Here is a 26,516-nt window from a genome sequence, read left to right on the forward strand (position 1 = left end):
ACAGATAGTAACCAGCTATTTACACAACCCCACACGGCCAAAACATGTATGAATGAAGAAGACACCCAACGCCACAACTTTTCAATGTAGAAAAGTTACACAAATGTTTGTGTCTGCTGTCAATTATAATTGTTAGAAAGAAATCAGAATCGGCAGGTCAGACCTTTCAGAAAATTGTAATCGGCGCACTTAAAACTGTTACTTATTGTAATCTTTAGAGCATTCTGTCTGTTTTGGTTATTTACCATTAATAGTAAGTCAATAAAAAGATGTCTGTTACTTTGATTTCCTGCAGATTGATAGGTTTCTTCATGCTGTATTGATGAATGAATCTGGTGGAAATCTGATTGCCTTCACTGAATTTTCACTTTAAATTATGAATGCCTGTCTGGTACACACATCGTATGTACAGACTATAAATGATAACGTATTGACATCTACAAAGCAGCACATGACCAAAGAAGCCAAAACGCCAGCGAGAACGCCAGATGTTGGATGTGTAAATTTAACCATAAATCCAATCATTTCAGGTTTTAACAACCCTTGACCTCTTCAACCCCCTTCAATCAATCAAACTCCCTTTCTCTCACAGATACCGCTTAGGTTAACACTTTAAAATGATCCAGCTTCGTGTTGTGCCCCATCTCAAAAACCCTTTCAACAAGAAATGTGTCACATTTGCAATTTCATGGGGCCGTTTTTAATGAAGAGTAGAAAAGTGTTTCATTGCTAAGACAGTGTTTACACTGTGCATTGACACCTCCTTGTTTGTCTCATTTGCAGCCGCTGCTCCGACCCCAGTGGTCCCAGCCTCTGTTGGAAGCCCTACCTCCCACCAGCCCATCCAGCTCAGTGACCTTCAGAGCATCCTCGCCACCATGAACGTCCCAGCTTCAGCTGCTGCTCAGGGATCATCGAGTGAGTGGCAGAGGATTGAATGTGGGGTAGCAGTCTGATCTATGACTTCACCATTGTCTAGTCACTACAAGTCAGTCTAAATACCAGCATTAGCTAAAGACAAAGAGTAGAAGCCAAGAAATATGGTCAACGAAGAAAAGAATAGAGCTCATGACGTATGAATAACATGACTTCTCTACTGTTCTGCAGTGGATCTAGCGAGTGTTTGCACCCCGGAGATGATGGCTCCCATCCTGACTAACGCTGAGGTCCAGCAGAGGCTTCTGCCCTTCCTCCCCAGCGGAGAAAGTTTACTGCAGAGCGCCGACGAGATCCAGAGCACAATCAACTCACCTCAGTTCCAGCAGGTAACAGATGAACACAAAGTAGCTCCAAATAAACACGTAGATTTACATGTCTGGGAAAAATACAACTTAGGTGAAGGACATAATGGCTGATGGAGTAACGGGGAAAAGCCAGACCCCAGATTTATGGAACTTTTTATTGAGAAACAGGCAATAATAGCAATATAAAAGGTGTTAGACTATTTTAATTAAGCGCTAATGTAGAGCTGTTAAGCGTGTTCACACGCTCCTGGTTGACTCAATGCACCTAATTTTAGCCAATTAGCTATGAGACGGAACATATGCAGATGGTTTCCATCATCTCCATCATGGAGTTATTTGGTAACAGTAATTATAGCAAGGTTCCACGGTTCATTTAGTGAGGCTATTTAAGTCAGTTTAATTGCTGCAGCTTGATGTCAGAGTGTTGATTAACACAGCGATTCCTCCTTCCCTCAGGCGATGAGTATGTTCAGCAGTGCCTTAGCCTCCGGGCAGCTCGGCCCTCTCCTGAGTCAGTTTGGTCTGCCGGCAGAAGCTGTGGACGCTGCCAACAGAGGAGGTATGAAACACACACACACACACACACACACACACACACACACACAAACACACAGTGGTCTTCTTTTAACATAAGTAAGGCCCTAAAGGACGTCTAAAGTTGTTTCCACTGTATCTGAAAAAGTCTAGAGATATTATATATTTTTCTATAGTCAACAAACCCTATGGAAAAAAAACTAAATAGAAATTGATAGATCACAATAACAAGTATTGTGTGTATCACAGCCAGGTTATTTAGTTTTGCATTTTTCATTAGTTTTGATATTTATTTAGTTTTCAGTTTTAGTTTTTATAGTGGATTTGAAAATGCTTTGTTTGAGTCTTCAGGACTCTGCCGCTTTCGCCGCCATGATAAATACAGTGACAAAGATGAAAACTAAAGACATTTACTTTTTTCCCCAAACAGACAATACAGTGTCAGTTAGTTATCATTTTTTCATCTGTTTTTATTTTAAGTTAACAAAAATGTTTTTCACAACCATTTTGTTTGCTTCATTAGTTTTCGTTAATGATAATAACCTTGGTCACAGCTTCATATCTCTTCTTCCTTTGAGCTCCATTGTTGCCCAGAAACTATTAAAAATACATCAGAGGCTTACTGTTGCACTTGGTGACATGTTCCTTCATCAACATGAACACAAACAGTTTATTTTGAACCACATATACCGTCCGGCTGCCCCAAATACTCACTAGACGACCAAATGTGGATTAATCCGCTGCTGAAAATAGTCCCCAACAAATGCAGCATTTCCTCCTGTTTGAGTAACGTCAGCTAAAAACTACAGTGAGCAGCTGTTTTCATCTTCAGTAGAAATTAATGGACTTTGGGATGACGGTCACAGACAGGGTGGGAAGTTGCCAAGTACTAGATGTGAAGTATTGTTATTGCACTGCTGGTTTTGTTTTTTAACAAAAATATGGAATATAAAAAATATTGCAGTGTCCTTTTACTCAAACTAGATGATGATGAACAGATTTCATGGGTACTTCCCTCAAAGCAGTGGCTTTTGGGGTAAATTTAAACCATGTCCTGGGTTCCTGGAAATGTTCCTGAAGCCAGTGGCTATAGGTTGACATTTTATCAGGTCTTTCCTAAAACAGTACTGGCATTCCCACTTGTATGTCGAAAACGTTATTGGTTGCTGTACTGACGGCAAAGAAATCTCTTCCTAAAGCATTTTTAATATAAGAGGTCGGGGACAAAGTCCATAGTCCTGGGGCCTCATTTATAAACAGTGCGTACTTATAAAACAGGGCTGGAGACGTGTGTACGTGAAAGCAAAGGTTATGATCTATAAAAAAATAAAATATAAAATAAAAACTTGACAGGAAATGTGTGTTCGTTCAGGCAAACTCTGAAGCATGTGTACGCACATAAACTGGAGAAACAGCGACTCACATGGCAGAAGGATGAAATGGTTTGAAATGATTAGGCCTACTATTGTGTAAAATAAATCGAAATATTATCTGAGTATTATAGGCTTAAAGCTTTTTTGAATAAACAAACAACCATTTGATTGATTTTTCCCTGAAGTGCAAAAATACATAATTTAAGATCATTTGCAGCACACAGAAGAACCAGATTTAGGATAATAAACACAAATGGAGATATATGTTTCAGCAAAAGAATGCCTCAAATGTTTTAAACGCACGGTTTTATAAGTGTGAATACTTTTTAGTGTACGCCATTTTTGTCTTTTAGGCACATGTGCACTTTTAGGGAGGTTTCTATGCACAGTTTTATAAATGAGACAACTGGTTCTGTGTTAAAAAAAAAATAAAATAAAAAGGAAGAAAAATCATCTTAGTTATAAATATCTATTATTGCCTTTCAGATTTTGTTTTTTGGGCTTCCATGGACTGTTTGAGATTGCCTCTACAGTGACCAATAAATCTTTCAGTGTATTAATGTAATATGGGTATGTGCGTATAAGAGAAGATAAAAATAAAATAATATATATGTATACATACATATTAGGGCTGAACAATTAATTGAAATCTTAACATCACAGTATGGTGTAATAGTTGTTAAAGGCAAAATGTGTGTCAAAATAGCATTTTAAATTGTGCTGCAGAGATGTCCTGGCCTTCACACCATTATTCTACAGACTTAAGAAAACATCTTTGTTTGGTGCAGATCCTTGCAAAAACCACACCATAATCATTTAGATGTTTTTCACCAATATCGCAAATCATATTGCAATGTCAGTCAAAATAATCTCTATTAGATATTTTTGCAAAATCGTTCAGCCCTAAAACATATGTAATATTTTTTGTCTCCTTGTCAGATGTGGAGGCGTTCGCCAGAGCCATGCAGGGCAGCAAAGCAGACTCCAAAGAGAAGAAAGAGGACGACGAGGACATGAGTCTGGATTAGAGCTCACACTGCCATGCCTCAACTGAGTGCCTATAAAAATCTGTTATTCCTTCCCTCCTCTATATTTTAGTACATTTTCTTCTCTTTAATGTTGTCTTACTTTTTTCTATACCAAAGGCAACACTCTGCTTCTACTCAGGATGAACAGCACAGGGCTATCAGAGCTGTTAACACCAACAGCTGTTTTATTCTGTTGATCATCAGTTTTGTGAATGATTAAGCCTTATGTTTGATTTTGTTTTCTTTGTTGTTGCACCACAGTTGAGACAGTCAGAGCCTTAGTGAGTGCTGATACACTCAGGCTTTATTTGTGATTTACTCTTGATAAAAAAAATCATTGGCAAACAAACACTAGAGTTCAGTTTGTATGAAAAACAAATTTTATTTAGAAATACATTTACAACACATGGAGGGGCAGGAGTGAGGGGGAGGGACAGCTTATTCTTTCTGTGAGATTTTTAAAAAGTGGTTATTATATCATTATATACAAACTTCACACGTGTTTGGTTCATGTTTACATATGACAGATTAGATGAGAAACGCTGCCTGAAACGTGGACAGGAGCCGACAGGTGGGAAATGGCAATGAGTCCTGTGTTTAACAACGACTTCATCTGACAAGTCAAGACTGTTTTATTTTTTGTTTTTTTTTTAACAGAGTTGGGGTGTGTGAGGATTTCAGATATTATGCATTGACACTATATTCATTACATTTGGCATTCTTGGTCATAATTAAAACCTGGATGTTGACATGAAGACTCAGAAATTCAAATGACCTGAATGCAGCATTTTCACTATGGTTGATAGAAAAGGTAAATATGATCTCTGGAACTCCCCCCCCCCCACCCAAAGAAACAAAACTTAAATTATGTAATACAATTATGTGTAGGGGAATTAGTAAGTGGATCTTGGCCTAAATAATAGTTGCTTAAACAATTTTGAGACGTGATAGAAAAGAATAGAAAATAAAGGCCATTATAAACAAGCAACGTTTTCAAACAATGTAGATGCTATTCCATATCACAGAACGTATTTGAGGAGAATAGTACTGGAACGGCCAATGACACAGCAGCTGTTGGCTCCATTTGGTGTGTTAAATTAGTTCATCTTCACAGCATCACTGAGACTTAATTAACTCTGATATTCCCAAGGGTGCAGTCCTGGTCCCTGTTACAGGTAACATTGCCCATCTGCGCTGCCGGACGACGTTGCTCGTACATTAGTGTTCACAGTGTACAGACTCAGTAGGTATTCTTAACATTCTCTGCTAGGGATGCACGGCACACAGCTGGAGACATCATTAACTTTACTGCAGATTCGGGGAATTTGTTTTGGGGCCAGAGGACAAAAATAATTGACATGATTTAATTTTCACCAAAACCAAGAAAAATTCAGCTGCGTTGCCTTTATTTACAATATACTACACGTTTTATAATTGTTTTGTGATTTTAGATTTGACATCGTGTACCAGTCTCTTGTATCAGTGCATCTCTGTGTGCAGACACTGTTGTAGCACCCTGTAGCACAAAAACAGCGACGAACGGGAAAATATAAAATATACCTTTTTCTGAAAATAGAAAATAAATATTAATATATATTTTTTAAATAAGCTACAGTAACATGACACCCACCACCAGTAATGTGTAGTTGGGGAATGTGAGGATAAGACATGTGCGTGTTGGATCTACATCTGTGGACAGCCCTGCGTCCCCACTGCTCCGTGCACAGCGAGCGGTTTGGACAACATGGCAGGTCTGTGGTTGACAGATGCTTGGCGGATGCAGCCCTGGAAGGCTGGCAGGCCGGCAGGTAGACCAGGAACTGTGATGACATCTGGTGGCCGAAGAGAGGAACACGTTACTCCAACTGATTAACCAAACTCGTGTCTATCCCCAACCACAAAATCACATCCACCTTGCGTCAAGATCAAGATGAACTTTATTGTCCCCTAAGGGAAATTTGTCTTTGGCATCAACCATGCAAGGCTGCAGTAACACATATGGACTTTACATTCGCATGCATCTTACAGTCCTTAACGTACATTTATATTGCATTGCACAAGTATATGAGTTACTACCATCCATCAGTAATTCATTACTAGATAAGTAGAACCTGAATAATCTTAAAGACTGAATTATTTTTTGACTTAAAGCAATGAACAATAGAACAAACAATAAAAAATGCAAATTCTAAAAATATAAAAACTAATTTAAGATCAAGGTTGTTAAAAATCACTGGTAAAAGCAGTCACAATTAATAGTGAACTATACTTAAAACTCAAGTGCTTCAAGCTAGCTTGTTTTGAGCAGGATAGTTTATTAAAGACAGCTATGGAAGTAGGGATAAAGGAAAGCTTATCGCAGCTACTTTTGCATCTGCTACCTCCATAGCGTTTCCCCGAAAGTAATACTTCATATTATTCCATATTGCAGAATATGGGAAGGGTCCATCAGAATTTTATGTGCCTGGGAGACTACCATTTTTTTCATAGATGGTTTAGAAGGAAGTGTAGACTTTCTTTCCCATAACTTTCATCTCATTAGTCAACAACCTGAACTCAACATCATGAATGAGTGCATGTTCTCTGGTAGAGAAGTGCAGTTGCATTGTACAACATAGTATTACCACCACTGTTAGGGGGGCTTAGATTGAGACTTTTGAAGTTGTGATCTTTTTAGAACTAGGTCAACATACAGAACATTTATGCTATAATTGGATTAATTGATAGTTTGGGTCGTTTATTAAGTTTCCAGGTGTGACATTTGTTGCTTCTCTCCGTTTCAGTTGTAAATTGAATATCTTTGGTGTTTTGAGCCCTTAGAAACAAACAATTTCAGGACATCGCCTTGAGCTGTGGAAATTGGCATTACTATTCTACGCCATTTTATAGATTAAAAAATTAATCCATTTGTCGAAAAACGAGAAAAAAATTAACCAGCAATGAGAATAAATTTCAATCCTAAGACTTTCATAAATTATATCACAAGAATAGAGTTAATTTTATGGGAAAACGTCATCATTAAAATAAGCTAAATAATAACCAAAAAAATATCACAATATTATGGAAAAAACTATTGTGAGAATAAACTATGGTTAGAATTATGAGTATATAGTAAACAGATGAGGGGAGTCAGTTAAGGTTAAGGTTTGGAGGATCTATTGAGGTTTCACCAGTAAGGAAAGACTTCATCGGGACATTAAAATGGCTGGGCTTGATCAACATCAATATGTTTGCCTATGATAGCAGACAGTGTTGCCAATCCTAACTTCCCACCTTTTTGTGTATTTTGATGCTGCTGTGGAAAAAAAATTATTCACCATGATAACGAAGTCCAGCACGAGGCTGAAACAGCATCAGGAGAAAGAACATGATTTTGGCATTGTGCAAAGAAAGATGTGCGTGTACTCACCGGGTACCCCTCCAAGGTAAACAGTGTCTTTGGCCCCTGCAGAGCGGCCCTGTTTGGGGCCGACGCTGTGCTCGCTGGCTGCATCGACATTGAGCTGCAGGACGTTGTTCTTCTTCACCACTGCAGACAACACAACATTATGTCAGCGTTACAACATGGGCAGCAACACAGCGACAGGGTCAACAGAAGCATTCGTTGAAGTTAACTCACCTTTGATTGTGTGCCAGCGTCCATTACATAGAGGTTCTTCAGGAGTGAAGGAGGTAGAGAAATCACCTTTGCCGCTGTTTACTGAAACAGTCACCTACACACACACACACACACACACACACACACACACCCCTCATTGTTAGCTTTTGTTTTATTAGGTTCAATAATTATTATTTCTGCTTTATTTTTCTTTTACAATTCGCTAAAAATGTCCCTCACTGCCGTGGTCTCACCTCTCCCTGGCTGAGGACCAAACTCAGGTATTGGTCAGGTGAGGTCCCAGCATGCAACAGCAGCCCAGACTCCGAGACTGGTCGAACCTCCAACTGGATTTCTAGATCCCGACCCAGAACTAAGGACTCGTCTGCGGGGGGAGAGAGAGCCTTCAGTCGGGACACAACAGCAGAGCAGGACCCAAACAAGACTGAAATAATTTAAAGTAAATACAGCAGGAGAGTGACGATGACTACCTATTGCGATGTGTCCTCCCTGACCAGAGAAATACGCTCCGGGTCGCAAAGGATTTTGGAAGCAGGGCACCGTCCCCTGGCTGTGGGCGGGGCTTCCTACAGGGGCTTCGTTTAGCGTCAGGTCCCTGACGCAACCGACGAAACCACCAGAGCCCGGGGCCTGAAGTTTAAGACAAAACAGTACAGACGCAACACGTTAAGAAGAACAGAATAGATGATGAAGGTGCATTTTTAGTTTTTGAGTCAGTGTGTAAACGTCTCATTTTTTTGGCTACTTGATTTAAAGGAAATTTCATTTGTACAACTTGTGTCTTATTTTTGTCACCTTTAACATTTTGTTTGCAGAAAAACGTGACTACCCCCATTAAAACTGAGGCAACCTCTTTATTCTGTGCTACCACTGGGGATTTTGAACTTTTATCCATATCTGCCCAGAAGCTAGTGAGTAAATACCATAAATCATAGGAATCGTGGCCAGATTTATGAAAACAAGAAGCCGGACGTCCAAAAAAAGCTGGACTACGCACCAATTCGATATCGTATCATTCATGGATGATGGTGCCAGATTAATAGTGGGTGCTTCATGACACAGGTCTACATATTACAGTAGAACAAACCCAATCACACACTCTAGTGTAGCTATTGCCCAGCCATGCGACTGACTAGGGGTTTGTAATTTGTAGTCTGCTGATTTTTTTTTTACCGTCATTGAGGGCGGTACTCCTCCGACATATAAAGGCCCGGTGAGACGAGTCCTGTCTCTGCCCCCGGGGATCCTCTTAAACTGAGCGTTGATGCCGTCCACTATCAGGCTGATCTTCTCCCCTTCGCGCTTTATAAACACCTGAAGTGACATAAAGACAGAGAGAGAGCAGGTTAGAGATGTTTTTGTGACAAAACTACTAAAAGAAGGGTTTGTATATAAATATGTAAATGTTTATTTTGGTACTCACTGTCTGGGTGATATGACACCCCTTAAAAGAGTGAGTGTCTCCTATTATATTGTTTTACTTAAAACTGGAAAATAGAAAGCAGCCTGTTGCAACCAAATTATCTAAATGTCACATGGATTTGTTTCCTGGGTAGTCCAATCGTGTGACCTCACCGTGTGCCACTGGTCGTCGTTGTACTTGTTGCGGCTGCGCACGCTGACCTTCCTCTTTCCTGCGTCCAACAAAAGCAGCAGGTGGCCGTCTGACACGCTGAGTGACATCACAGCCGCGCCGCGCTTCCCGCCAGCTGCGTAGAGCACCAAACCATCAGACGAGTTGATCCTCACCGCCATGGAGATATGAAGCCTGCGGAGAGAGAAAATTAAAATATTAACTTACAAATGATTCAGAACATCCAAAATTATTTAACATTTTTGGCACAAAAGAACTCCACATCAAGCTCAAAAAAGACACTTTCTTGTCTTATAAAGTTGTTGTTATTTTTTGCATGTTATCAAACAGATCTGTATTTAGTCATCCACCTGAGGCAGAGTCGATCACTTCACTGCAGTCCACCTCATGGCCTTTGGTTTGAGCTCCAACAACTCCAAAGAAAAATCTCTTTGATTTTTAGCTTCTAAATTTTCACAATGAAAATTATAATGTGCTGATATTAAGCAAGTGTAATGTTTGCCATGTTTAGAATCTTATTTTAGCATGTTAGCATGCTGACATTGCTAATTAACACACATTTCATTAGGTGTTGACATATTTCTGCCTGGAACAAAATGGTGGATCATCAGACTGTCACTGCTGCTGACATGGCTAGTAAAAACATCATGATGACACACAAAAGATAATTTTACTATAAACATGAAGCATTTTTAAAAAGAGAGCAAAATGCACAGACACAATCTATTATAAATTGTTTTCTGCTTGAGGCAAGAGTTTTTCCCAGTAGGGCGGAAACTTAATTTACAGTTTGTGTACACACTCACATTGTGTTGAGCGAGCTGGGCAGAGAGTCGTATCTCTGGTAGCTGTGTGTGGAGCCGCTGAAGTGTGTTGCTCCGGCCTCCTGCTGTGAAAGCTCTCCCTGACAGGACTCCCTGATGTTACGACTGCGAGACCCCGATGGCTTCTTGTGCTTTCCCTGAGAGAGTGAGAGTGAGAGTGAGAGAGAGAGAGAGAGAGATTTATTTTGGGTTTATTATTGGGTACAGGGGTTTGCTTGTTCTGTCTAGAGTGTTTGTGAGAGCTTGTTTTTGTATTTATACCTTGGGTTTGCTGCTCTGTTTGGGCTGGGAAGCGACGATCTGCTGAGGTTTTTTGGCAGCCGGACACTTCATAGGAACGTTGACGTTTTCTTTAGCCTTCAGCAGGTTCAACACCATCTGAGGACTCGTTTTCCTGAAGAGACAAACACATATTTTAAACCGAAAATACACTCAGCAGATATAATATATCAATACCTAAACTCTCTCTGTCTATGAACTAAAAACTCCTCCTGCTTAAACCATCAGACGAAATAACCAGATATCTCACCACCATCTCATCATCTGTGGAGTGAAGCATGAGAATATACTGTAGATAGGAACAGACCGCATGGTCTTGAAATGTCTTAAAAAGCAGTTTGCTCAAAATAAGGCCTTAAAAAAATATTAGTTTTACAAAGGTCTGCAATTTTTATTCTTGCTGGCCGTAGACACTTACATTAGTTATAATGTTATAATACACTGTCACTACTACTAGCTACAGTAGCATGAAGACTCATGATGGCAAGTTTCGATTAATGCAAATAATGCAAATTAATGCAAATTGTAATAAACTATTTTTTAAAATCCATCCATCAATTTTCTGCCACTTACCTGGGTCCAACTCACGTTAATTCATTAATTACATTACTTGGAATTCTATACAGCTGGGAAGTACTGGAAAGCATGTGATTTAAGCAAACTCATAATCTCTCTCTTAATAAATAATTGTAGGCCTTATTATCCCAACTTTGTCGCCAAATTTATGAAATTGCATTCTATGTCGTATTAAGCAGGTCTCATTTAATGAAGCCCTGCACAAACTTTCAGCTTGCTCCTTGCTAACTTCTGTATCTCCTTTCTTTTGTGGGCAAACCTGTTTACCTCATCAGTAGCATATTAAGATGTATTATAGGTGTTTAATGTTGACATATTACAACATGATATATGAAGTTCTATGCTGCTCCCTGCTGAGTGTTGATGGAAATCACATTAATGTTAGCTAACTACACTGACAACGGAGCAGATGGTCCACCTACACACAAACTGTCCAATCAGTAACAACATGCCCTCTCGCGTTTATTCATTTGGACATGAAATAATGTATATCAGGTATCTAATGATATTCCTTTATCGAGTTAGCATTTTTCCTGAGCCAGGCCACATGTTAACACTACATGTAGATGAGTCACAGATCACAAATACAGTTGTGGAGATCAGAATAAAATACACCTTATGTTGATCGTAATCTAAAGCTGATGATACATGGGGCAACTTTTTGAGCAATGCTGCTTGGCAATCTTGCTAGTGGCAAGTCAGACTATGTTTTGAACTTTGGATTGTGGCGGTGCGGGGCGGGTGGCGGAGTGGTGGGGGAAGGGGAGTAATTACGGTAGTAATCTTTACTTATTACCATTGACAGCAACGTTGCCCTGCACGACTGCTCTAAAAGTTGCCCCGTGTATCATCAGCTTAAGACTGTGTTGCCCCCTGTGATGGTAGAGTGCTTTCTTTTGATGACGTTATTTGAAAGTTTTGTGACTGAACTGTGCTGCTCCTCCTGCCCTCTCTTCTCACCTCTTGATGAAAACATTGCGGATACATCCTGTGAGATTGGTAAAGATTTTGTCGGGCATTCCTCCCAGGAAGGTGCTTCCCTCTGTGTTTGACAACCTGACGTCATGCTGTCTGGTCACCTTTGCCTTCTCCAGCACGTCGTCCATATACAGACGCATCCTGGAGGGAGAGCAATCAGTCAGCGCACAGTTTCTGTTTGAAAGGTGCTGGGGGGGGGGGGGTATATAAAAAAAGTTATCATCCCACTCTGTGACATTGTAGTAGATAGCGACGTTGTGGCTGTTGTCATCATTGTACGTCTTCTCTGTCTTAATCTCACTGCTGCCAGTTTTCACCACGATGTGGCCCTCATTCAACAACACCTGACAGACTCCTTCCTGTACACACACACACACACACACACACACACACACACACACACCAGCCACAGGTAAGGTGTTTGTTGGAAAGACAACATACAAGAAGGTGATACTTGAAAGTCGAAGAGACCAAAGCAGGACAAAGGAAGACGTCATGGAAAATACTTGAGCAAGAAAGACAGCTGTTGTTTAGTCTAAAGAAACAAAAAGACACACTACGAGAAAAGGAAACAGGAAGAGTTGGGAAGCCAGTCCGACCTGATCATGGTGGTAGAACATGAGTCCCTCCTTCTGCTCAGTTCTGAAGCTGAAGCTGGCGTAGAAGTTGTTCGTAAGGCTGAGAACGTTGGTCACATCCAGGTCCAGGTAGCTCTGACCAGAGAAATGAGCCTCACGAGCCACCTGCGCGCGCACACACACACAGGTCAAGACAAACTGTATTACTGCGCGTTTGTGTTTATTTTTATTTCTATCTCAGCACAAAAACGCAGAAAACTTTCCACATTTTCAGTTTGAATTGTGTGATCATTATATTGGCTGTTGGATTACAAGAATCATGTAAATTTTTTAAATTATTTGTACTCTTTTACAACTCTTAGGAGTTTCCTTTATAGGGAAATTTGGCAGCTTAGTATAAAAGAAAGCTAGAGGAGGGAAAACTGCTTTAAACCTAAGAGTCACCAGCTTAATAAGTGACACAGCTAAATCACTGTTTTACAGTACAGTCTGTGCTAAACAAACAATATTATCCTTTGAAATCCCAGCTGTTTTTGTAGCTCCAGCAGCTGCTTTTACACAATCTGTAATCGGGTTTGGCAGCTTAATGAAGAGAGAAAGAAGAGATACAAGCAAAGTGACAAAAAGGTCAAAGACAGGTGCTGTAGGGAATTAGGCAAAAATGCACGAGAGTGGTTCAGAAATTATCTTTCAAACAAAACACAAAGTTGCAAAGACCAAAAATGGTGCAGCACAAGTTTCTATTAGTACACTGCGTTTTCAGGTATTAAACAATCAAAAAGAACACTCAGTCAGCAAAGATTAATTTGTATGTGGATCTAAACTATACAATCACCCGTCTACATCCAGCCATTACTGACCTCCAAACTGTCTTTCACACACATTAGTTATAATTTTACCAACTAAAACTAACCCGTAATACATGAAAAAGTCTTTCCTATTCTATACAAAAGTAGATACTATTATTCACCAAACACTAGACGCAACTGAATTAGAAAATGTCTAATGTCTTTGTAAGTTTAAAATATTTTATGGACACTATTTTGTACATAAAATAATATTTATTTCATAGCCAAATATCTGAATGGCATCTTGGCATCAGTAGAGTAGGCATAGTGTAAAATGCATCTAAAGTTACTTTAGCTGTTAAACAGGTTGTCTTTTTTAAAAGACTAGCTAAATAAAGGGTGAATAAAAAAAAAAGTAGTAGCAGGGACAATGACTAAGAGTTGACATTGTTTTAAATAGAAACGGTGTGCATCAAATATACACTTTAATGCCATGGAAAACATTACATTTCTCCTTTTTTTCACAAGCTGAATGGTGAGCTGTGTTTTCCTACCAGCAGGTCACTGTCACAGCCGAAACTGACTCCGGAGGATGTCATCCTCTTCAGGTCGATGTGAGAGTTCTGGGCCTTCACGTTCCTGAAACAGCCCTTCAGAGAGCCCTGCTTAGTAAACGTAGACTTCAACCTGAAAAGGGACAGAGACAGAATGAATCAGACAGAGAGGGAGATGGAGAGCTCTAAAAATGACCTTTTTTGTTATGTAAACACCCTGCAAAACACACATCCAGCAAACAGTCGCCGACTTTCAGTTACAGCAAACATGGAGCAACATTTCATTAATTCAAATTCCAACAGCTACTCTCACGTTAGCCCTGTTTTGGAACAACTCCTGAGTAAAATACCTAACTTTGTCTGTTCTCTGTTGGTAGGTAATGTGTTGGGTTTTATCTGAGTGAACGTGTCTTTAAGCTGTCACAGCAGATTTGTCCTGTAAACTGTGTTATAAACCATATACCAATATGTTAACTTCATACACATCTAAAGTTAATTTCACATGTGTAAAACTTGTGTGTGTACTTGGCTGACTGGGGTAAACAAGGGTCAGTGTGTGTCAGCTGAGAGACAGGGAGCATTGTGAGGTTGGCTTTTCACTGCTCGGCATGGCCGTGATGTTAAGGAGGTGCACTCAGGGCGGCTATTTAGCCCTGTTTTCATTGCCATTGTGGACTCAGGGCACTATCTTAGCTTAGCATGTTAGATGATGATGATGTTGCTAGAGGAAAACGTAAAGGTCAACAAAGATATTACAGTTCATCCTGTAGGAAATATGAATATCTGCACCAAATTTCATGGCAGGATGATAAGAAAAATGTGTGCATGTGTGTGTACTACTCACTTTGCAGGCATCTTGGACTCTGGTACTCCTCCCAGGTAGTAGCTACCACTGAATGGGGGGGGGTCCTCTTTGAAATCCTGGGTATAGAGGCCTATCCGGTTGGACCTCACCACAACACGTTTCGTGGATGAACGCAGGATGATAATCTCCAGCTACACAGTTTAAAGAGCATAACAAGTAGCGTGTTTTATCGCAGCAAACAGGCAGTATGTGGAGGATAATGCCATGCATAAGCAGCTTTAAGCTGGGATATGATACGTACAGAAAGTAGTAACTCTTAATAATCGACCTGGGAAAGACAAAGACAGACAGAGGGACAGACACACATGGCAGACTTACAGTTTTGGGTTCGGAGTCACTGATCTTCAGCAAGTCAGATGAAAGATCTTTAGGCTCCATCTCTTCCAGATTACCACTGAAATCAAAGAAAACCTTCAGGGTGCCCCGAAGCACCGCTAAACACAGGAACTGATTCTGATGGAGGACAGAGACATGGAGAAAAAAAACTGAGAGAGCACTTCCAGCTGTCTCGGAAATTTTGTCATGATGCAGTCAATATAAAAATAATTGGAGCCTAACCAATCTGATAACTATCAGCCAAAGATGAACAAAGATTTTGATAACCATCCTTTAAATGTGTTTTATCCAGTGAAACTATGTAACAGAGACACTGTTTCTAAACTAATGCAAATATGTTGGGTATTTCTGTACTGCAAATTCTTGTTTCTTATAGCAACATGGCAACATCCTGAAAGCAATCAATAAATCAAATGCTCTTACAGAAAAATAAAACAAATCCAATATCTGTGGCGGTCGCAGGACATTCCAGAATAAATGAATGAGGGTTGGAAAAACTTTATTAGTGAATACATTATTGATGTACTATAAAAGAAAAATGGATGTTTGTTTGACAGAGTAAATGAATGAGTGAGTGAATGAGTGAAGTATTTACCCCGTTTTGCAGCAGGAGCAGTATTCCATTGTGTGAGAGCAGTTTGACTTCCTGTTCAAAGCGCTGCATGCGTACCATTTCATCAGTAAAGGTGATCTCAGAGTAGCCGGTACCATCAAAATACGCTGCGTCATTCACCCAGGCCTGAGTCAGCACCGGTTTGGACCTGTTTTAGCATTTTTATTCCAGTTAGAATCAACATTCAACAAACACTTCCAAATGATATGGTGACGCTGAATGCACTGACCTGCCACAAGGCTTTTCCTCTGTGGTGTTGAGTTGGAAGATGTTTTCAAAGTTATACAGACTGAGCACATGCTCGTTGAGCGTGTCAAGCTCAATACAGCCCTTGAAGTTAGGCAAAGCGAGCGGGGAAGGAGGCTATAAAAACAGAGAAAAGAATAAAGATATATAAATTAGAAGCCAGACGCATATATGAATATGAAAATAATTTACATCAACCCTTCTCAGATTTCCTCGAAACTCCTAAATTTATACTGTGTCAGTGTGCAGCTAGTGTGAGCAATAGGAGCTAAAAGGCTGAGTGACTCAGTTAACTGATTATTAATAATTAGCAGTTTGAAGGCTTTAGTTTGGGCTTTGGTAACTTGTTAATGGCCATTGCCATAATTCCATACATCAGAGAGAGTAAATAATTAAATTAAAATATAATGACCTGCCAAAGTGAATCCGTTTAGCTGAGTCACTGTTTTATTTTAAATAAAGATTATTCTTCTTCTTCTTATTTAATAAAGCAGCTGCTGCCTGATCTGTTGTCATCATCCTAACCTTTCTGATTTACTACATGATAAAACTCTAATTATTTCAGAAATAGGGCAACAACTACAATGAAATGGAAGAGCAGAGGTGGAGTGACTTCTATAGATTTAAATTAGGGGTTTCCCACATGACTGAGCCCACAATCCTTCATATACTTACTGTGAAAGTAGTAGGGTATCCTCCCACATAGAAGACAGTATCGTCGGTTAAGAGGTTGAGCAGCCCCTGATCTCCTTTAGCCTCGACATAGGCTTTGGTGATTCTCTGGTCCCCCTCACTGGCTTCAGAAGACATGGACATTTGACCGTACTGGAGGATCCTGTATTCACCCAGACAGACAAATAGATATACATAGAGAATAAGGACAAAATGTATGATAAACAAATGTATGCAAGTAGTCAGGAAGGCTGCATGACAAGCATGAGCACTCAAGGGTTTGACAGCTGACATTTTCTGTCAGTCAATACCCTAACTAGCATAATGAATTGAAATGTTTGTAGGCATACATGTGTTTCTGAAACAACATTTATAGCAACTCTGGACATTTAAAGTCAGTAGCATTGGTTTAACTGTAATAAAACAAGATATTTATAAGAAGGTGGACCTTTCTTGAAAAAAACTGTACAGTTAGAGAGAAGGTTAAGATTTGAAAATCAGGATATTTTACTGCAACTTGCTTACATTATCCAGGTGTAAGACACCTGGTGTAAAACATCATGTGAGCCAGGTTATAACAAACATACAGTAAACATTTATTTATTTAATATTTCACTGATTATGCTCTTTCAAGTTGGAAGAAAAATGTCATGTCATTATGTGAAAATCCTCTGAATAACAAAACACTGATAAAGAAAAAAAGACAAAAGTTTATAGAAAAGCAATTTCAATAATGTTCATGTTACCATTTCATCACGTATATATAGACATGTTTGTGTCTCTGTGTGTTACCTCTCAAGCACTACGCTGTTGAAGTTTCCATTAGACATGACGTCTTCAGTCATCAGCACCTCAGCAGTTTCTCCTCCAATGTTAAAATACCAACGCAGTCTCTTCCCCTCCAACGCCATGCCCAGGAACTCCTTAGTGGACTACAAATACCAGATAAGAGTAATCAATTACAAAAACCCATATCATAATCATAGTCAAAATCCTTGCAAAGGATCTCCTTATCTGACTACAACTCAGAGAAACTCTTACTCATCACCAACAAAACAGAGAACATATGAAGAACGTAAGAACTAGTGTGTGTGTGATTTTATATATATATATATATATATATATATATATATATATATTTTACTTCATGAAATACCCCACAAAAAAAGATTAAATACATAAAATAAAAACACAAAACAAAATTAGCTTCTATGTTGCCATTGTGATGCTTACATCTTTGTTGCCAAGGTATAACACAAACTGTCGGGTGTTGTCGTCTTGCCGCCTGGCTCGTGCCGCCTCTGGCAGAGTGATGTAGAGCTTCAGGGAGGTGTAGGCAGCCAGGTCGGCAACGTTATGTGGAGTACGGACCTGAACACCAGACCGCCCGTTAAACTTCACCGGGACAGCCACCTGGATGGAAGAAAGAGGAGGAGAAAAGGCAATAAAACACATTAGAGGCTGCTGGAAAAAAATCCAACTTCGGATGTTGTTTTTTTGTGTGTGTGTGTGTGTGTGTGTGTGTGCGCGCACCTTGCTGGCAGCGTTGCGCGCCTGCTGAATGAGCTGTCGGATGCGGTTGATGTTCTCAGAGATGTTTGGCATCTGGGCGGAGTGACTCTGCAGTTTATCCAGCTTCTTCATGAGCATAGGAATAGTCTCACCCAGCGTTTGCACTTCATAGAGAGGTTAAGAGAGTTACATTAAGAGACAGTTTTATTTCGCTAATAACTTAATAGTTTCTTGTTCTGAATGTTTATTACGTTAGATTTAATTTATTGCTACTGCATATTTGATGTCTGGCATTAGTTAATGTGAAAGTTAGAACAGCTTAATTCCATTTTATGTTAGTTGTGTGCTTTTATTTGCGTCATTGCATTGAAAGGTCTTAATCCTGGGTCAGCAATGTAAAACACTGTCATTTTGTTTTGAAAATTATTACTGCCGCAATTTCCAAGAAGAGAGGCGAATATATTGGAGCAATCAGTAAGTTGAAGATGTTCTCTCCTCAAATTGCTCATGGCTCAAATAGATTCACTTTAGAATGATATGAAACAGAGAAAAGCTGAAAATAGATGGACAATGGACTCAAACAATTGATCAGTAATCAAGAAAGATTCCATTTTATTTTATTCTATTTTTGTCAGTTGTATGATTTTTATTAGAATAGATGACTAGTAAAAATTAAGTTAAATTAATTAGTTGGAATCTTTTTGTATCTTTGAAGCCATCTATGTGGATTAATAGGAAAATGGGGTTGAAGAGGCTAATGCAGTAAACATGGCAACGTGGCAGTAGGCATATTAGTTAAAAATGTATGTGTGTAGAAATCACATGATTAAACACAAACTGTGGGTAACAACAAAAGTATTTTTGTAGGATGTTTCTTCTGTGATATATTCGCACACATTTAAAAGCTCCCACCAGTCTTATTGGCCTCCATCAGGGCGTTGTTGATATCTTCGTTGGTGGCGTTTGCGTCCCCGTAGGTCTGCTGCCATTGGTCCAGCTGCTCTTTAATGGGACGCAGGGCATCGTTGATCTGTGTGACTGTGGTGTTTGCCAGCTCTGCTGCTTGCTTCGCCTCGAGAATCTCTTGACTCGCATCTGTTCATCGCAGAAAATAACAAAAAAAATCATAGAAGAATGGTAAGAATGAATAAAACAAATCAGTACTTAAAATATGATTTATCTTCACACAAAGAACTATACACACACAATATTACTACATTAGTTTAAATACTGCATGCATTCATTCAGATTCTGGTCAGAACTTCAAGGCTTCACACGGATGTATGTGTGTCAGTGTTTGTGATTGTGTTGAATGTGCGTACTTGTAGTGAAGTTGAGGTTTTTCTGAACTGTCTTCAGGTCCTTCATCACATCAACCTGTTTGGTTTTGGCGTCATCCAGTCGCCTCTGAGCATCTTCCACCTGCGGCTTTAGATCTGTACAGCAGAAAATCCTTCAACTACTAAAACATCCAAACTGAAGATTTAAGTGTCTACAAGACTACCTTTACTTGATTTCATGACCTCCCTTATATAAATCACTTAAATTAGGATAATTATGTAAAGATGTGAGTTTACCATTGTTGAGTTCATCATTTAGCTTTTCGACTTCCTCCTTCAGCTTCACGCTGCGATTCCTTAGAGAATCAGCGATCTGACTAAGATCCTGGTCCTTTAATTTCTAAACAGACAAACACAGGCCAGGTATTAACAAATAAATAACTTAAGCCAGTTCTTTACGCAATTTTTAATTAGTGCACAATGTGCTCATACAGGCCGTGTGCGTGTGTGTCCTGTACCTCCAAAGTGTCATTAGCAGCCTTGTCGGCGATCTTGGCAGCCTCCTCTGCCTCCTTGATGCTGTTGATGATGTCGTTATAGGAGTGTGTTAAATCCACAAATCCGCCCTTCTTAGTTTCTGCAACCAAACTGCAGACAAACGAAAACAACAAGTCGTAATAATTTTAAACTTGTGATATAAAGTATATGGAAGATTTTGAACATCTTTGCTAACTTCTGATATTATTTACGTCACCACAGTGTCCAGCAGTGAACCTTGTTTGTCTGCCTCCATTATAAGATTAACTATCTTAATATCCAGTCAAAGCTGAGTAGCTAGCTCGTCTCTTACCTGGACAGGTTCATGGCTAAAGCGTTAAGCAGCTCAGCGTGTTTCTCTGCTTGCTCCACCAGGGGAATTTTGGAGTCGACCCAAGCAAAGTTTGCCACTTTCTTTGCCAGTGGGGCCCTGGCCCCGTCCAACTGGGCCGCTAACCGCTCGTACTCCTGAGAGAGATGTTTGAAGTGTTTAAGAGACACATACGGTACAAGCGCAACATCTCTAGTTTGATTCCAGATCTAGATAAGGACCTCTGTTACGTGTTATCACGCCCCCCATCTGTCCCTGTAATTCTTGTCAGTATCAATAAAGGCAAAATGCCACAAAATAATCTCAAACAAATAGATGGAGAATCGCTCTTCTGATCCGAATTGCAGAAAAAATATCTGAACACTGTTTTGTTCATAATGAAGTGTATCCAGAATCTTACTAGAATGTTACTTAAATCCCCCAGTCAAACAGAACCATACATAATTATATATACAGTCATAGTTAAACTACACTTCAGATTTCGTAAGCTAATGTAAAACATATTTAATGAATGTCATTCATTCCAATTATAATAAATATGTGACAAGTCCCGTTAATGTAAAGGGATGCATGGTGCCGTGAATGCTTCAGTGAACAAACGTGGTAACCAAAATGTGATTCAAACACGGTAAACAAAATCATTTAAAAGACAGTAAACTGCTGACTTTTTATACCAAAAGAGATTAACACAATATACTGAGAAGATGTTGTCCATCTAGTGTACAAATGTGGTTATACTTTGGGTTTCACACAAAGACTGTGTTGGCTGTGTGTTTCCGAACACTTTCACAGTCACTTACTTTTAAATCTTGACCTGAGCTGGAGTTTCTTTTATCTTTTGTGAAGTTGCTCAAGAGATTTGGATTACAGTTTGAACACCAGTTGTAAATGTGTTGCAGGTAAGCTTTGCAGAGCTTTGCTACAAATGCTGAAAGGTTTAAATCTGTGTTATAGTTTGTTCGAACCTCCTTGGAGTCTTGCAGCATGGACAGCACATCGTTGACTTGAGCTACATCATCTTCAGCTATCTGTAATTGGTCGTTCACCACCTTCTGTTTTGACAGCAGGTCTTCTATCCTCCTCTGCGAAAGAGAGAGACAGAGGGAGAAAGAGTCAATATCCCTTTTGATCACCGTCCTCTACTCACCATCCTCATCGTTCTTGATGATTTCCCAGCTCACCTTGTTGTCCTCTAGGGTTTTCTCATTGACGTTGTTGATCTCCGCAGCTCTGGCCGTGTTGTTCACAGCTTCGTTCAGGGCGTCTCGGAGATCCATCATTTCAGAGTGGAAGCGGGCCAGACGGTCTCTGATAGCCTTGGCCAAGTCTTTGTTGTCTCCGTGGGGACCTGCCAACTGTTTGTTTACACGATCCAACACTAGCAGAGGACAGAGGGAGACAACACTTAGAGACACTTGCATTTTATTTTCACACTGCACAATTACAGTAGAACCAAAGGTTTTAACCTTTTAGCTGTCTCTCAAACATTCACAGACTGATTTATGAATGTAGTATGTGCATTAATAGATTAGACACTCATCTTTTTGGCCATTGTCATTTTCAAAAGCTCAAAAAAATAAATCCAGATAAAATACATGTCAAATGAAACCTTAAAATACGGTTTCTCCATTAGTTTAAAGCATGGCGGTCTAACAATGTATAAAATCCTTAAAGATAATGTTTTCATCTCAAAATTTATCATTTGATTAATTAAGGCTGACAAGTACCAACAAGGAGTTGGGTGTTAAATTAGGGGTCTTTCACACCTGAAGGTCCGAACTGGTTTGGTTTCACTCTGCATTTATATGACTGCACTAAAGGACTTTACATGACAGACCTGCGTCCTGTCATCATTTATGTGGGCTGCGTCTCCCTTTACTTGACATTGATCGGTTTGTAAACAGTTCCGCCGGTGGCTTTAACAAGAATGAATGAATGAGGGATGAACATTTAATATCGTTGCCACTGTATTATTATTATGGCAAGGAGGAGACAGCAAGCAATCCTTCTGCATCTCCGTTCAAGGAGAGACCAAAGATGAGCTGTCACGGGAGATTTATAATTGCGTCCTCATTTCAATGCATTTCTCCGTGCATTTGTTTGTTTTCGGTTCACACAGTAACCGCCAAACTTCCTGTAAATGGTGTGAAAGTCAGAACGATCCAAAAAATGCTTTCACACTAGAAATGAACCGAACCATGGTTCAGTTTGATCCGGACCAAGACTACCTCTTTTCGTCGGACCAAATTTCGTCTGTTTGGTCCGAACCGTGGTCCAGGGTAGGTTGGTTCAGATCAAATAAGGTAGGTGAGAATGCCCCCTTAAACTATATCCAGCTTAGCTAATTATAGACCTTATAGCTTGTCTTCCACGGAGCTCAAACTATTGTTTCATACTTTTATTTTCTCCCATTTAGATTTTTGTAATGTGTCTCAGTCGAGCTGCTCTAAATTCTTTTCCTTTTTACAGTTTGTTCAAAATGCAGCTGTCAATCCAACATTTCCCCTGTTCTTGCATCCCTCCATTGGCTCCCTGTGAAATTTCAGGATTTCACTTCATGACTTTGCCCTCAGATACATTTCCAATGTCCTTGTCCCTCATTCCATTTGTGACGACTGATGAAAAAATGCTATTTAATGGGCAACCGTTACTCAAGTAGGCATTCTCTATGTAAGCAAATATACTGGTAAAACAATTTTCTTCCAACGTCTTTCTGCAATGCATAATTTAGTCAGTAAAAACGTGACCTAAACATATTATTATTAATTAATTAACATTTAAACATATTATTGTTAATATTATTAACATTTATAAAATGGGTACGGTAAGTGTGGGAGGAATTTGATATGTGTTTTGGGGATGTGTGCTTTTGTCTGAGAGAATACACTTACGCTTCTCTGCCTCCGTCTTCTCCCTGTCGGCCAGTTTCTTCTGTCCCACACAGCTCCTGTACCTCATCTCCCTCAGCATGGCCTGCACCTCCCTCATCTTCCTTTCCCTCTCCTCGTCATCCTGCTCGGCCTCCGTGTTGTTCAGGGAGGACCGGTTCGCCAACAGCAGGATATCTGTGGAAAAAATTCAACTGGTCAGTATATTTTGTTTGTGATGAGACAGTAACACAACTTCTATCCTGGTTCATCTTAGGTTTTTTCCACCCGCTACAAAACTCACTTACATATTTTGCAAAATGCTTTACATCTGATCCAAACCAGATTTATGTATTTTTTAAAAAATGTTTTCATTAGAGACAAAATTACTTAAAACTTCCTTTCAACCTTTAAATGATGGTTTGTATAGGGAACAGGATTTAACCTCATAGCTACATAACAAAATAGTTTCATCTAATTGGTGATGCAGCAATGTGACTTATTAATAATCGGCTAGATATTTATGCTTTTATTTTTGATGGACTGTCCTCTGTCCCACCGTTTAAATCCAAGGTAATGTTGTTGATGAATGACAGCAGGTCTTGAGCCCTCTGGTGTGTGTTAGTGGTACTGTCCCGCAGGTCACCAGCCCTGTCAGTCATTGTCGTTGCCTGGAAACACCACAACACATGACACTCTCAGTTTTACATGAAAACAGAGACATTTCAAATACTTTTATTTTGTGACTATAAAGACGACTGACTGATAAAAGGTGGAGCGAAAACTGGAAAAATTTCCTCATTATTTCTAATCCAAGGAAAACAAAAGTGTTGTTGCTCAACGAACTACACTAAAGACAGAAAAATAATTTAATAAATATATTTATTTAAATCAAAACAAAGACAGCAAGTTTTGTGGCTTTCTGCCAGGACTTTTATGAAATAAGAAAGTATGGGTTAGTGATTCCAATAATTATCAAAGCATTATCTAATTATCACTATGTCACAATATTAAAGATTAGAATTTCAAACATAATTATACGAATATTATTAGAGAATTTTGTCTGAATATAATATAAAGAAAATCAGCAAAAATTTAATTATTAATGCATACTGTATTACAATGCAACATTTATAAGCTCCAAAAATAACTAAATTTGTTTTTTATCTTGTCTGGTGGCCCTCTTTTGACACTAACACTGTGCCACTAAGCAAGGCACATTGTTCTTGACTCATAAGATATATACATAAAAGGTAGACTAGATTTGTTTAGCCAAATTTCAGCTTCTATAAATCCAGATTTGGTTCATTCAGATTGCTCTAGAAATTGTGAGAGTGTGTGTGTGTGTGTGTGTGTCACCAGTGACCACACCTTCTCCTGCAGTTCATCAATATCATCACTGATATTCATGATGTCAGCATCCAGCAAGTCGGCCCGACTCCTGCTTTCATCCAGCGTACTGTTGTAGTTTTCTATGGCGTTCTGTAATCATGGGAAAATTAGTTTATTACAAAAAAAAGGCCTGTATATAGATGACTAAGTGTGGCTAAAAACCTGTGTTTCTGTGTGGTCTTGTTTTACTATATTCATTATCATTATGAAAGAAGCGGCTGTAAAAGGGTGGATAAATTTTTTTGAGTTTCACAACCCCCCCGCGAAATTAATCAGAATTTGATAGATTCTGTCCTATAACGTTAGAAGAGGGCTAAACCGGAAAACAGCCACTCTAGTGCGCTTGCTCTATGAGGCGGAGTTAAAGGAAACGCTAGTGCACGTGTGCCTGGATGCACAATGCGTAAGTGGAGGATACGGGTAATTTTATACCCGGAAGTCGAACTTTTTTGGGGTCATACGCCACTGACCAGCTTTCATAGAAATTAACAGAGCTCCGCCTCCAACGCTATATCCAGTTCTATTTATACATCAATGAGTTCAACAGCTTTGTGGGGACCAGAATGGGGGACCCCCCCCAAGGCTGTTTGAGGGTTAAGAGTTTGAGTTAGGGTTAGGCACTTAGTTTTGATGATTCAGGTTAGGGTAAGGGGCTGGTGAATGCATTATCTTAATGACGTCAATGACAAATATGCGTGGCAAAATGGAGTGCGCGTGTGTACACTCACAGCGATGTCCTCCATTGATTTGTTGAGATTGTGCAGCTGAGCCCAGGCCATGGAGCTGGCATTGAGACGGCTCAGCTGACTAGCTACTGAACGGAAGTCTTCATTCATCTTGTCCAGATCCTCCAACAGGACGACGACGCAGCTGTCACACGCTGCAAGAGGAAACGCACACTAAATTTCATTAATCCATAATTTTGCAGAAATTGATCCGTTCTCCTTGTTAGATTACTGATATTTCTTTCCCCTTTTAAAACATAAAAAGGAATTCCTGCCCAGTTGCTGTCACATGTGAGAGTGCATGTGTGTTTCACTTACGTTCACAGTGCATGCTATGATGATGCTCCATGGGCACACTGTATTCATCCCTGCAGGTGTCACACTGTTTTCCTGTCATCCCGTCAGGACAGTGGCACTCCCCTGTCCGGGGGTCACAGTGACCTCCTCTACAGTTGCACTCTGGAGAGATGGAGATGTTGCACAGTACAAGTGGGTTGATTATATTCTAACCATTTTGCATCCGATTTGCATGATTATAAAATGAAATCGCCAAAATCAGGTTCTCAGAAAATTTGAATATTGTGAAAAGGTTAAATTTTGAAGACACCTGGTGCCACACTCTAATCAGCTAATTAACTCAACCTGCAAAGGCCTTTAAATGGTCTCTCAGTCGCAAGACATGGGTTTCAGCTGTCGCATTCCTTGTGTCAAGCCACTCTTGAACAAGACACAGCGTCAGAAGCGTCTCACCTGGGCTAAAGACAAAAAGGACTGGACTGCTGCTGAGTGGTCCAAAGTTATGTTCTCCGATGAAAGTAAATTTTGCATTTCCTTTGGAAATCAAGGTCCCAGAGTCTGGAGGAAGAGAGGAGAGGCACAGAATCCACGTTGCTTGAAGTCCAGTGTAAACTTTCCACAGTCAGTGATGGTTTGGGGTGCCATGTCATCTGCTGGTGTTGGTCCACTGTGTTTTCTGAGGTCCAAGGTCAACGCAGCCGTCTACCAGGAAGTTTTGGAGCACTTCATGCTTCCTGCTGCTGACCAACTTTATGGAGATGCAGATTTCATTTTCCAACAGGACTTGGCACCTGCACACAGTGCCAAAGCTACCAGTACCTGGTTTAAGGACCATGGTATCCCTGTTCTTAATTGGCCAACAAACTCGCCTGAC

The 26,516-nt window shown here is 39.8% G+C and overlaps 2 protein-coding genes across 11 annotated transcripts in view; one reads left to right on the forward strand and one right to left on the reverse strand.

The window, feature by feature from the left end:
* adrm1 (ADRM1 26S proteasome ubiquitin receptor) overlaps nucleotides 1-4,928 on the forward strand; it is a 12,545-nt gene extending 7,617 nt beyond the window's left edge. For all 8 annotated transcript variants that reach the window (XM_046057091.1, XM_046057096.1, XM_046057089.1 and 5 more), the window contains 2 exons: nucleotides 1,701-1,803; nucleotides 4,091-4,928. In XM_046057091.1, coding sequence (XP_045913047.1) covers nucleotides 1,701-1,803; nucleotides 4,091-4,179 — 192 coding nt within the window. In that variant the 3' untranslated portion in view covers nucleotides 4,180-4,928. The remainder of the gene's footprint in view (nucleotides 1-1,700; nucleotides 1,804-4,090) is intronic.
* Nucleotides 4,537-26,516, reverse strand: part of lama5 (laminin, alpha 5) — a 129,711-nt gene continuing 107,731 nt past the window's right edge. For 2 of the 3 annotated variants that reach the window (XM_046057088.1, XM_046057087.1), the window contains exons 48-80: nucleotides 25,664-25,804; nucleotides 25,349-25,500; nucleotides 24,600-24,710; nucleotides 23,788-23,899; nucleotides 23,253-23,426; nucleotides 21,543-21,739; nucleotides 21,327-21,443; nucleotides 20,344-20,498; nucleotides 20,012-20,141; nucleotides 19,791-19,893; nucleotides 19,536-19,649; nucleotides 19,126-19,308; nucleotides 18,235-18,377; nucleotides 17,935-18,114; nucleotides 17,494-17,633; nucleotides 16,705-16,864; nucleotides 16,013-16,146; nucleotides 15,766-15,931; nucleotides 15,153-15,287; nucleotides 14,814-14,965; nucleotides 13,970-14,102; nucleotides 12,649-12,792; nucleotides 12,278-12,408; nucleotides 12,032-12,190; nucleotides 10,478-10,610; nucleotides 10,199-10,353; nucleotides 9,374-9,566; nucleotides 8,972-9,112; nucleotides 8,269-8,428; nucleotides 8,032-8,162; nucleotides 7,799-7,892; nucleotides 7,589-7,708; nucleotides 4,537-6,011 (exon numbers count right to left, since the gene is read on the reverse strand). In XM_046057088.1, the coding sequence (XP_045913044.1) occupies nucleotides 5,863-6,011; nucleotides 7,589-7,708; nucleotides 7,799-7,892; nucleotides 8,032-8,162; nucleotides 8,269-8,428; nucleotides 8,972-9,112; nucleotides 9,374-9,566; nucleotides 10,199-10,353; nucleotides 10,478-10,610; nucleotides 12,032-12,190; nucleotides 12,278-12,408; nucleotides 12,649-12,792; nucleotides 13,970-14,102; nucleotides 14,814-14,965; nucleotides 15,153-15,287; nucleotides 15,766-15,931; nucleotides 16,013-16,146; nucleotides 16,705-16,864; nucleotides 17,494-17,633; nucleotides 17,935-18,114; nucleotides 18,235-18,377; nucleotides 19,126-19,308; nucleotides 19,536-19,649; nucleotides 19,791-19,893; nucleotides 20,012-20,141; nucleotides 20,344-20,498; nucleotides 21,327-21,443; nucleotides 21,543-21,739; nucleotides 23,253-23,426; nucleotides 23,788-23,899; nucleotides 24,600-24,710; nucleotides 25,349-25,500; nucleotides 25,664-25,804 (4,742 nt within the window). In that variant the 3' untranslated portion in view covers nucleotides 4,537-5,862. The remainder of the gene's footprint in view (nucleotides 6,012-7,588; nucleotides 7,709-7,798; nucleotides 7,893-8,031; nucleotides 8,163-8,268; nucleotides 8,429-8,971; nucleotides 9,113-9,373; nucleotides 9,567-10,198; nucleotides 10,354-10,477; nucleotides 10,611-12,031; nucleotides 12,191-12,277; nucleotides 12,409-12,648; nucleotides 12,793-13,969; nucleotides 14,103-14,813; nucleotides 14,966-15,152; nucleotides 15,288-15,765; nucleotides 15,932-16,012; nucleotides 16,147-16,704; nucleotides 16,865-17,493; nucleotides 17,634-17,934; nucleotides 18,115-18,234; nucleotides 18,378-19,125; nucleotides 19,309-19,535; nucleotides 19,650-19,790; nucleotides 19,894-20,011; nucleotides 20,142-20,343; nucleotides 20,499-21,326; nucleotides 21,444-21,542; nucleotides 21,740-23,252; nucleotides 23,427-23,787; nucleotides 23,900-24,599; nucleotides 24,711-25,348; nucleotides 25,501-25,663; nucleotides 25,805-26,516) is intronic. The other variant, XR_006826079.1, reaches the window with a different exon arrangement.

The sequence above is a fragment of the Micropterus dolomieu genome, linkage group LG08 (assembly GCF_021292245.1).
Source record: "Micropterus dolomieu isolate WLL.071019.BEF.003 ecotype Adirondacks linkage group LG08, ASM2129224v1, whole genome shotgun sequence".
NCBI lineage: Eukaryota > Metazoa > Chordata > Actinopteri > Centrarchiformes > Centrarchidae > Micropterus > Micropterus dolomieu.